Source organism: Lycium ferocissimum, chromosome 6 (assembly GCF_029784015.1).
Source record: "Lycium ferocissimum isolate CSIRO_LF1 chromosome 6, AGI_CSIRO_Lferr_CH_V1, whole genome shotgun sequence".
In the NCBI taxonomy this organism is placed as follows: domain Eukaryota; kingdom Viridiplantae; phylum Streptophyta; class Magnoliopsida; order Solanales; family Solanaceae; genus Lycium; species Lycium ferocissimum.
The window spans coordinates 3,755,829-3,768,127 of record NC_081347.1 but is presented as its reverse complement, the minus strand read 5'-3'; the positions used below and the strand labels follow the sequence as shown (position 1 = coordinate 3,768,127).

Below are 12,299 nucleotides of genomic sequence, written 5' to 3'. Positions count from 1 at the left end.
GTAAAAATACTATCGACATTTTCTGCTATCTTGAGAAAAATCATAAAATATTATTTTCTTTGAGTTCAATCTTTTACATAATGTTTGAAACTATATTTATTTTTAAATATCATATTCTCATATAATTAATGCTTTGATTTTTACGCTCTACTCTATTGTTTAGTGCGATTACGAATTACATCCTTAGATACTTCATTAACATATAATACTCCTTAAATTTTCCAATAAGTTTTTAAAAGTTGATCCTTCTTAGTGTTGCTTTCTATTCTTACATACTATTTCTCTATATCCATTTCTTTCCACCACAATTCCTTTTGAGACATAACGAAACACGACATTAATATTACTACACTTTCTTTTTAAGTGGAAAATTACCAGAGTTGAGCTTCTATTGAGCTATTTTAAAGAATAAAAAAACAAAGGACTCATGTATACTAAACACCATGTCCTCACACCAAGTATATACAGGCTGCTAACATTTTAGTCTATAGTAAATATCTCACTCAGATATCAACAATTTACAATTAAGAGTTTGAGTTGATTATATACTTTATAAATCTATATAGCTTCAAATGTTCAAACCTTATGTATCTCTTTTGATTTGTATGAATAAATCAAACCTGCAATTGGCATTATGCGTAAATAATGGGCATAAGCAGAATGTTAAATCCAAAAAATGCTTACAATATTCACAAGTGCATTTTGAAATGTATATAATTGAGACCCTTCAACAAAATAATACTTGGTATTAAGATTCTACATATCTTATCAAGTCAAAGTATACATGGTTTGGAGAACTCCGTTATTTGCCAAAATTATTGAGAAAGAACTGCGTTATTTGCCAAAATTATTGAGAAAGAACTGCCCCATTGGGCAAAAAAACCTAAAGTAAAATATATTTCATGATTGTTCTGAGAAGGAGAGTGAAAAACTTATATGTCCTTCACCTCAATTTATAGTATGACGGATATATCATGTATGAAGGAAGAAGGGATCCATTTATGGATATTTGGAATATGTTTATAAACGTTACATAGATAGAGTGATAGAGAAGGTGAACTGGACAACCATTTACCGGTTATTTGACACCCATTTGCGGCTATTTAAGAGCTTTTACAACCTAATAATGTGAAAGAAATGGATTTTCACATTAAACACCATGCGGTGCAATAACTGAGATAGTGGAATTAATGAAAAAACAGAGAAAATGCAAATAAATGTCAAAAAAGGAGAAAAAAGATAAATAGGAATTGAAGTCATAGAGAGATGCCACATCACCTTGTCTATGTCTAGCTTTATATTACATATAGATTGAGAAAGCAAAAGAGGTCAAACAGTTTTGAGCCCAAATTATCAGCTACACATTATACCAGGAAAATTTTAAAAAGTATACGCCCAACATAAAATATTACGCCACGTAGCCCAATATATAATATTACACAACATTATACCTGGAAAAGCATTATACATAACACATCAACCTTGTATAAAAGTGTTTAATAGAGTATAAAAGGTGTTTATACACAAACATGAGCTAAACCGGGTAACAAATTCAAAATATGAGCTACATGGCGTAAATATCTTCTCCCAGCAGACATAGAGCGTAATTTTCCCCGTTATATAATATTGTGTTTCAATTAAATATCTTACGAAGGTTCGTTTTATTTTTGGTATTCCCTTTTGTGATACTCCATGAAGTTCATCGATCTTATGTTATGTGCCTAAAGGAAATTCGAAATTAAGAACTTGAAAATCTCTGGGCAGGGCACGTCCCAATGTTTGGACCAAGACAGGACCAGTCCATCAAAAAAGCTACACGGCCCGTTTCACAAGGCCCATATCATTTTCACTTCCTTCTTTGTATTATTACTGAAAATGAAAGGGCAATTCGCAGAATTGCCCTTCATTTGGGGTGGTCTTTAAATTTTGCCCCTCATATTTGAAATCTTTAAATTTTGCCCTTCGCATAAACCCATAGGTTCCAGTGTTCGAACCCACGCGATCAAAATTTTAAAAAAAATTTGAAGGCAAGTTTAAATTTCGCTTATGCCCCCAATGGCATACACATGAAAGAATTAAAAGTTATCACGGACCCGCATACTTATGCGTTTTATGGGCAGACTTAGCATAAGTATGTCGGTCCGGCATAACTTTGATAATTCATTCAAAATTTTATACGCTGATCCTAGATAAAAGTTTGCCCATTAAAAAAGTATGCCCCCACCGCATATCTTTGTAGCGGAATTAAAAGTTATTTTTCGCACTTAATATACTTATGCCATGCGTACTTCCTGATAAGTATACGGTCCGCATAACTTCGATAATTCCTTCACAAAGCATGCCGGTCCTATGATAAAAGTTGCTCTATTAAAGAGGAAGCCTCCACCTAAGATAACTTCGAAGAAATTATCAAAGCGACAAATGGATTCAAGATACTTATGCCAAGTCCGCCCTTAGTATGAGTATGCCGGTCCCAAGATAAAATGTGTAATTCCTTAACAAAAGTACGTCGGTCCGCATACACGCGACTCCAAACCTTGTCTTGCGATTTTTTTTTTTAATTTTATGCGTCGAGCGGGGGTTTGAAATCGAACCTCATTATTTCGGCGAAAGCTCAAAGTTTTAACGCGAAGCGGCAAAAATTAAAGACATCAAAGAATATGAGGGCATAATTTAAAGACTACAATATGAAAAAGAAAATTTAAAGACCACCCCAAAAGAAGGGCACTCTGCGCAAAAAAATGAAAATGAAATGGGCAATTCGGTAGGTGAACTTTGGTGGGTATTTAATTTTTGTCCATTAAATTGGCAGTCTTTAATTTTTGTCCTTCATTAGAACTCCTTGATTTTAGATTTGAATCCCCGCTCAATCAAAAATTGCAACACATAGTTTGAAATCGCAAGGCAGAGGCACGGATTTGCCTAAAAAACTCTGCCTTCACGCACAAATTTGCCTGCAAAACTCTACCTTCACGCACAAATTTGCCTGCAAAACTCTGTTTCATGCAAAATTTTAATACCTTCAGGCAGAGTTTGAAACTCTACCTTAATAGTTTGCAGGCAAACTCTGCCTGATCAAGCAGAGTTTTGAGGCAAACTCTACCTTAAGGTAGAATTTTGCCTTCAGATATGCCAAAACTCCACGCAGAGTTTTACCTCATACCTGAAGGCAAAACTCTGCTACAAAATTCTGCCTTCCAAAATAGTGTTTTTTTTTTTTTTTTTTTTTTTTTACTTAGCCGAAATTCGAACCGCATGGTATTAGGTGAAAGGGCCAAAAATTAAAGACCACCGGCCAAAAATTAAAGACCAACGCATTTGACGGACGCTCCGCACAAAAAAAATGAAGTGAAATTCATGAACCAAAAAAAGTAGAAATTAAATAGATCACAACAAAAACCAATAAAACCGAATATATAGTCATTCTAGATTAAATCCAACTGCATCTACAGAAGGTGATAGTAGTTCCTCAATGGAAATGGAAGAATAAATGAATAAATTACATGAAAATAACACCTATATTATCCTTTGCAGTGCACAAACAAGAATCAATCTTCACCCTTCTTGAGAGGTAACAAGTGCTCAAAAAGTTGTTCCTTGATAGGTACAAAAAGGTCACATAAATTACAGAAGAAACAGCTCTTTCGTGATCTCAGCCTCAATGGCTTTGCCTCCATTAGGACCTGTCTCCAGTGTCCGGGAACACGGAGGAAGAAGATGGCACAATGCTTAAGCAGTTATATACAACTTTAAGCGCGTTCTATACCTGATTTATCGTATATCTATTTTCCAGTTTAGTACTTGATCACATGATGACGCAGCCAGAGTTCGTACATAACCATATGAAAAGCATCATGCCTTATAGGAGGTGTATTCCACTGGAAGTGCTTCTGAACCTGATAAAAACAGGATTAACCATTAGAAAGTTACTGATAGGCTCTTCTCAGTTTGTGTCTTACATGTTCACTGAATCATTATTATATGCAATGACATAAGAAAGTTTTTCCATTTCTGGCATAAAACAATAAGTACCCGAGACCAAGTTCCAACGATGTTACCCACCTTCACTAAATTGTGGTGCAAAATCACAAATTCATCTTGCGTGATGTTCTTGAGAATGTGCTTTAGGTCATATACATCCTTCTCCCTCAGTACGACAGCAAATTTATGCCAATCGAGAATGTCGTTGAATGGCAAGTCATAGTAATCAGAGAGTATCACTGCAAATATGACCCAAAAAGTAGTGGACATTTAGGCAGCAAGCATGGTGAAACTCAAAACAAACAGAAAATTTTAGGAAAAAAAGATGAAAAGGTCTCTTGAACAGCATTGCACCGTGATTTCATTCACACCAGCTTGTTTTGAACTAACTTGTGACCAAATTACTTTGTCTTCTCTCTCCCCGACCCTCTATCCCCCCATGACCTCTAGTGCCTCACCTATAATGATCCCTTGTCTTTTGCCGTTAAAAAAAGAGAAAAGGAGAGAGATGACTAAAAACATGTGACTGAACAATTATGGTGATCTCAATAACAATTGCAATTGCAAGTTTTTGTTTCTTTGTAAAAACAAGTAGAATATCATCTCTTAACATTGAGCCTCACCCGTCTTTCTTTTCAATATATATTTCTTTGTTTTGTTTTGTGTCCGTCCTACCTTGGTAGGAATAAGGTCTGCGCACACTCTACCCTCCCCAGACCCCTCGTTGTGGGATTTCACTGGTTTGTCGTCGTTGTAATTTCAGTTTTTGAGACATGACAGTTCTGCTTAATTTACATAAGCTCCTTCCAAGTCAAAGTGATACATAAAGCAGTGAACTGACAAGTTGAAGAAAGAAGGGAGAACAGCTAAGGCAAGACAAAGAAGGCAGACAAATTTGTCATTAAACTCATTAAAATAATGAAGTGGAGATTGGGTAAAACAAATTGAGACTGCAAACAATCTTTTCCCTTTCACAAAATTCAGTTTCTATGTACCCTGGCACCCATAATGACCAAAAAAAAAAAATAACAGCATAATGGGGAGCTCATCATAACAGCTTACCCTCTCCCCACTTATAACTTGGATAAAAAGCAATAGCAACAGCAAGATGTGCAAGCAGTTACAGAATCGAGTAAGGCTCAGTTGTTCCATGAAACTGAATTTGTTGATGAATATCAAGTACTTGGTTTTACACTCTCCTACAAACCTTTCCTACTATTTTAAAGCTTATTATGATTTCAGCTAAAATTTCCACAAGAACTGAGAAGCTACAAAATGGTAGTCATTAAAAGAAATTCTACCATCGCTCAACTTGGTGTGTACCATGAGGTGCTTCATTCAATGAAGATAAGACAACATAATAGAACCATCTCAATACTGTTTCAAGCTACCTAAATAGCTCAAACACTTACCAGGAACACATCCATAATGTATTGAGTCTGTTATACGAGCACTGTTAACCTGAGAACCACCTGGACATATGCAAAACTTTGTCCTGTAAAATCTCTTTTGATAAACAAGAGGTCCTGTAGCCCTGTTTATCCGGTTGTTGGAAATATCCAGTTCAGTGTCATTTTCCCATTGGCGTGCCAGGATAACCCTGATTTTAGAGTTCCTATGACCTGCCCAGAAACCCAAAGTTGTCCTGTACAATTTAGGATTACTGCTCAGTAACATGCTCCCTTGATTATAACAACTTCTAACCAGCTACACATATATAGTGATAGGCTATGCAAATGTATGGTGAGAGGTGGCAATTCATAAGTGACAAAGTTTACTCCAACTACTAGATCCATTAATACGGAAAATAGTTCATGAGAGACTCATGACTCGGGAGGGCAAAGAATGACCATTAATTCCTTCTAAAGCCTCCACCTCTAAAGGAAGAAGGAGTGCATACTTTTAGATATTAATTATTAACTTTACAGAATGAGCTTTCGAGGGCAGAAGACCAATACGCCAGCATAAGATAACCATTCATCCCTATTTCTTTGGATTGGTGATAACCATTCATCCCTTTTCAGTTAAAACTTTTTTGAAAAATCCTCTCACAGCGTTCTGATTGACATTTCTCCTACAATGTATCTACAGTACTACATGGAAAGTGAGCGCAGACAAACCACCTATCATTTGGTGGGAGGTCCGTGGATTTGTACAACCTCACACATCTGGAGATCTACCAGTAAAAGCTGTTATAACATATAGGTCACCAGCATCTTTTTTTTTTTTTTTTAGTCTCTCACTAACCTGAATGCAGAGGGACAGAGGCTAATTGCATTGGGACTCCAAGAATAAGATAGAACTACCTGGTCAATCTACTATTGTATGATATCCAGTGTAGTCTAAGACAGATGGCCATGAAAATTGTTTAAAAAGTCTCTATCTGTGAAGTACGAAGAGTATTGTTTACGACTTAGAATCAGTATTAAATCTTCTGCAGTCCTTCAATCTAAGGATGCTCTCTTTTCAGTTGTAAATTTTCAGTACCTTCTTGGTACTGCTTGATAAAATTTCTGCCTTTTCATTAAAAAAGGCATGAAATTTCTCAAGTACAAGTGCCCACAAAAAGGAAAATTTACATAAAAGATAGTAAACAAGAAGGCATACATGACGAGAAGCCAAGGGCATGCTAGATGCAATTGAGAAGCATAATTATCAAGGGAAAGTACACAAAAGATGCAGTTGAAAATCACTGCAACAAACATCTGTAACAGAGAGATCATTGCTTGAATTGAAACTTTTAAAGAAAGGTTCTTCAGAAAAGGTCTGAAAAAGTCGGTTATTCAAAAGCACCGTATATGTGGAATTACACTTAGGAAGGGGCTGAGTACGTGGACTATAATAGCAAGATAATATAAATAATTGAAAGGTAAGGACAGAAATTATCCTTTTAAACACTGCATTGAGATTTGGGACAAGTAAAAGGAAAAGAATAGGTATTCAGCTTGGAGAAAAGGGCATATGCTGGTCACTTTTTCAACTAATTTTTCCATTTTTAAATGCGTAATTCAAATGTTATGGGAAAAAAACTACGTATGATGGCGATAACACTAGGGCCCAGCTTGAGAGGAAGAGTATGCAAATGCTATAGCTGCAGTCTCTACCGTATAAACTATCACTACACCGGTGCAGAGGTTTATTTCCATCATCCTTGGCTCAGTGAAATGTCGAATTCTACTACTCACATAGAGATTACCATGTTGAAGTGTCAACAGAAAAAAAAAAAAAAAAAAGGATTAAAGAATAAAAAATGTAGAAAGACATTTGTATGAAAAGAGAATGATTTGATCTGTAGATTCGTTATCCAACAGGACTACCTGTTCTCAATGTCATTTCCTCCAGCTGGAAGGGCAAATGGCTGTAGAACTTGTGGAAGAGCGACATCCTTGTGTGGAATATATCCAACATCATAGCTAGGGGAGCACACGACACGGATTGCATTCTTTACAAGAAAGGGATGCCCTTCAGTTGCCCTGACACCAACATCATGACAGGTAACAAAGAAGTGATCTGCACCCATGGTTCTATTCCAGTATGGGTATTTGGCAATCAAACTATCAACATAGGTTTGTACAATTACGGTCATGTTCTCATATGAGGTGCCCTGCATCCCATCAAAGAGTATCTTCTTATATTATGAGCAAAAAGTATATGTCCACAAAATGATAATCTTTATAAACCAAGAGCTAGTATAATACTAAAGTAAACAAGCAGCAAACTACATGTATATAGAAACAATAAGAAAGAGAAAATATTTCCACAATAAGTGCAGAAAGAGAGAGAAGCGACATTCTTCAACACTCCACGACTTTCAACAACAACATACCCAGTGAAATCCCACAATGTGGGGTCTGGGGAGGGTAAAGTGTACGCAGATCTTACCCCTACCTCGGAAGGTAGGGAGGTTGTTTCCGAAAGACCCTCGGCTCAAGAGACTCCACGACTTCCAATTTCCTTATAAAATGAAAATCTCTGTTCTAAGCATTTGTTGCCGCATTTCCAGCTTATGAATTATCAGCTACTCCTATGAGAGAAGCAAGTTCTTTTAAGAGAATTCGGGTTTGCCATAAACACTTGGATAGGAAAAACTAACACATTCAGCTAATAACCCCGTATTAATAGATGCTGGAATCCAACTTCAGATTCCTAAAAAGAAGATTTATACCATAGCCAACAGTAAAGAGCAATCCAAAGTAATTGTATTTCTCATTCCTTCACCCTCTCTAGCATAAGATATAACCGAAATAGACAAAAATTAACCATCATTTCTGTCACTCGCTGTAAATGGGTCTGCCAGTCCCACTTAACATCCTCAGCTAAGAAAAAAGCAAGTGCCTTTCAATCTTGTTAAACTAATCGACTCATACGGATGAACTTAGTGATTTTCGTACCAATCAAAAGGATTAAAAAAGAAGCCGCCTGATGCCATTGTATAAGGTATTTATTGCCACTCTCCATTAGGATTTATCAGGCATCAAACTGATCTCAGTATTGTAATCCAAACTCTGACTATTTTGATCAAAATTCAGTTCATAAAAATCACATAAAACCGAATCTAACACATTAAACAAATCAAAATCAGATTTTGGGTACTCCATAACGATTCATACCTTTCCTCTCATCTTGTGACAAGAGATCGGAATGAAGAACAAGTGAGCCTCATCCGGATCCTCAGTAACAAACTTACTCTCTCGAATATTCTGGAAGAAATATCCCTCACTAGAATACTTCCCCGTCAGTTTCCTTGGTGTTTGATAAAACGTCTTCGGATCTCCATCTTTATATATATAAACCTTAAATTTCCTCTCCATTTCCTCATAATTCAACCTAAACACTTCAGGCGAATTATACACATCCGTTAACTCCTCCTCCTTCGCTCTAACAACCTAAAATCGCACCAAAAAAAAAAAAAACATCAATCACAATGTTCTAGAAGATTCTAGAAGAAAGGCTAAAATATACAAGAGACAACAAAGAAAGTCTATAATGATCTTCTAAATGGAGCAATACTTTGATTTCGCTCCAGTAGCATGCAGGGCAAGTTCTACACTAAGACGCAAATCATGGAATATATGCAAAAGAATCTCAACTCTCATTGGCACAGCTCTCACTCAAGACAAATACATATACTCTACGTCAGACAGGGTCATTGCGAACTACAGAATAAGAAAGCTACTCCCTCTATCCCAATTTATATGATACACTTTCCTCTTTAGTCCGTCCCAAAAAGAATAATACATTTCCTTAATTGGGAACAATTCAACTTTAAATTTTACCTTTTACGCTTAACGAGATGATCTATAACCACACAAATATCTTAGGCTTGTTTAGACCACAAGATTCAAAAGTCTTCCTTTTTTCTTAAACTTCATGCCCAGTTAAACTATATCACATAAATTGGGACGGAAGGAGTATAAAAGAGTCACTACCATGAGCCTAGGTGTCAGAAGTCTGCCATCAAGCACTACTCACAGGAAAGTTATCTCTCAAAACTTAGGCCTCAATCTTTTAGTGTCAACCAAGTCAATAAAATCCTAACAGTTACAATTCATCATTCTTCTTCCATTCTACGGGTTGTGTCCTAAAAATAAAATAAAAAATTATTCCCTAAAAATAAAACTAAACTATACCCGATTCAAATACGTCTCACGAAAAAAACGATGCACAAAGAAAAAGCGAAGAGATTATTAACTGCTAAAACACAAAGAAGTTATTACAAACGTTTGATGTTGTGTTACTACTAAAAAATTCAAACTACTTATTACAGGCCATTAAATTTCACAATTGAATCCAAACAGCCTATACTTATAACAAACGTTGGATCAGTATTACCTGAGATGTTATCGAATTATACAAATCCGATAACACCTCCTCGTCCACTCTAACAACCTAAAATCACAGAAACTAAAAAAAAAAAAAAAAAAAAAAAAAAATTTAAAAAAAAGAGCATAAATCAGCACATTCTAGAAGAAAGTACCAGTAGTATCTGAGATGTTATCGGATTATACACATCCGATAACATCCCCTTATCCGCTCTAACAACCTAAATATATAATTGCATTTTTTTTTTTTTGGGCTTAGTATAGCGATTGAAATCGCAAAATATACCCGTCCAATATACTGTTGATGCCTACACAACTGTTGATGCCTACACAATCACAAATCACGAAAAATTACTCATCTAAACATATAATTCAATTTTTTTTCCAAATTATAATGATTAAAATCGCAAAAATCACAGTCCAATATACTGTCAATGCCTACACAATCCCCCAAAAAAAAAAAAAATCAGCATTTTCTAGAAGTTTCTAGAAGGAAAGATCAGTAGTACCTGAGATCTTATCGAATTCGATAACACCTCTTCCTCATCCGCTCTAACAACCTAAAATCACACACAAAAAAAAAAAAAACCATAAATCAGCATATTCTAGAAGATTCTACAAAAAAGGATTAGCAGTAACTGAGATGTTATCAAATTATACACATCTGATAACACCTAACAACCTAAAATCACACACAAAAAAAAAAAACATAAATCAGCATATTCTAGAAGATTCTATAAGAAAGGATTAGTAGTAACTCAAATGTTATTGAATTCTACACATCTGATAACACCTAAACAACTTAAAATCGCAATATTTTTGTTCTTAGCATAAATCAGAATGTTCTAGAAGATTATAAAAGAAACGTTTAGTAGTAGTACGTACCTGCTGAGATGATTGTACGTGAGAATTAGGGTTATGGAAGGAATTAAGAGAGAGATATGTGAAGGAAAGTAAGGTAAAGATAGCGAGAGATAAGAGAGAGCTTTGAAGACTGCAATAGCTCGATGCTGGTGGTTTCGCCGGCCACATTTCCGACGTATATGGTGGATTCCAGTGGGATTTCCGGTTAAGGGAAGAAGTTTGGGGTCGGAAGTGTAATTTTGAAGAGATTTGGGGGGTTTCTACCAGATTTGAAGCTTAAATATACAGTCATAAACTCTACTACTTTAAAAAATGGGAAAAGGGTCAAAAAAATATTGGAAAAAGTGAAATATCAACCTTATTTTGGTACCCTCTCCAAAGTTTTCAATCTAAAAAAAATAATCCAAATCATTTTTTAAATTTTTTATTCGATCCAACTAAATAATTTTAATCCCCTTATTCCCCCAAAACTTTTTTATATTGGGGAGTAAAGGAATATAGTATAATTATTTAGTTTCGGTTTAAATATGACGGGTTTAAAAAATGATTTCGGATTATTTCGGGGGGATAATTTTCATCAAGACAGGGCTATATTTGAAAACTTTAAGGATGAGAGGGGTATTTTTGACCTAAAATAAGTTCGGAAGATATTTTTAGCCCTTTTTTTAAAATAGAGGGGTATTTTTGACCCTTTTCCCTTAAAAAATGGTACTCGCTATGAATCCAAAAAGAACGACATATTTTTTTATTTGATAATAATTTAACTTTAAACTTTACCTTTTATGTTTAATGGTATTATTTGTGACCACACAAATATTTAGACCATAAGATCAAATAGTCTTCTTTTAATTTTTAAACTATGTGGCCAATCAATTCAGAGTACATCACATAAATACGTCACATAAATTGGGACGGAGGAACTACTATAATTCATGATTCCTGTTTCCACGTTTATTATTATGGGTAAATATAACTCTTTCTAATGTTAATTAAAAAAAAAAGTTTCGCTAAAATGTCTTATGTTATCCTGCCTTCGTCTCAATTTACTTGACACTCTTTCTTTTTTAACCAGTCAGAAAAAAATGGCATCCGTAGACATCAAAATTCCGTGGAACTCTACAAAACGAGTCCAATCCATCTTCAAACTCAAAAGTTCATTAAGGTTTCTTGGACGCTACTCTATCCTAAACCTTAGATCACACCTATATATAGGGACACATATTCTCTTGAAAAGACATCTCGAAAATTTTGTAAATCTCTGGGATTCATAAAGAGATCAAGACACCAAATATTATCTTTCAAATCCAAATACTGAAATGATGCCCGACGTTCCTGTAGATTAAATCTTCGGTTTTTCCCCTTCCTCGATCCCTATCCCATAGGTATAGTGTTTGAATACATTTCAAGGAGGTCATCCTACGTTCGAGAAATACACTACTAACGACCCTCGAAGTACGGAGAAAATCTAGGAGAGAAGAATCAAGGGAATAAACAGATATGTACCCGCAAATATTCATCAATAAAATCGTTGTTTCTTCATACTTTGTTTGTGGTTGCAGTTTATTTCCGTGTTCAAAATTTGTTGCAAACAACATCTTTCAATATTTAGTAATAATTCAACTCTAAATTTAC

General features: G+C 35.2%; 1 protein-coding gene across 2 annotated transcripts; it reads right to left on the bottom strand.

Moving 5' to 3' along the window:
• Positions 1 to 3,403: 3,403 nt before the first annotated feature.
• LOC132058965 (probable glycosyltransferase At5g03795) lies at positions 3,404 to 10,934 on the bottom strand. Of its 2 annotated transcripts, none has more exons than XM_059451402.1 (7): positions 10,689 to 10,934; positions 9,814 to 9,870; positions 8,592 to 8,867; positions 7,299 to 7,585; positions 5,394 to 5,626; positions 4,063 to 4,220; positions 3,404 to 3,896 (listed from the first exon to the last, which is right to left on the bottom strand). In XM_059451402.1, exons 1-7 carry the CDS (start codon positions 10,833 to 10,835, stop codon positions 3,795 to 3,797), a joined length of 1,260 nt encoding a protein of 419 aa, XP_059307385.1. In that variant the 5' UTR covers positions 10,836 to 10,934; the 3' UTR covers positions 3,404 to 3,794. The 2 variants fall into 2 exon arrangements, with proteins under 2 accessions (XP_059307385.1, XP_059307387.1); XM_059451404.1 differs by lacking the exon at positions 9,814 to 9,870 and adding an exon at positions 10,313 to 10,363 and having other exon boundaries at positions 10,689 to 10,933.
• Positions 10,935 to 12,299: the final 1,365 nt, after the last annotated feature.

Bases quoted from the DNA above. Each gene is read 5' to 3' on its own strand.
- LOC132058965 (XM_059451402.1), bottom strand. From the start codon at position 10,835: ATGTGGCCGGCGAAACCACCAGCATCGAGCTATTGCAGTCTTCAAAGC. The intron at 4,221-5,393 runs GTAAGTGTTTGA...TCATATTTGCAG, and splicing joins ACATTATGGATGTGTTCCTG to TGATACTCTCTGATTACTAT. The intron at 3,897-4,062 runs GTGGGTAACATC...TGTTTTTATCAG, and splicing joins TGCACCACAATTTAGTGAAG to GTTCAGAAGCACTTCCAGTG.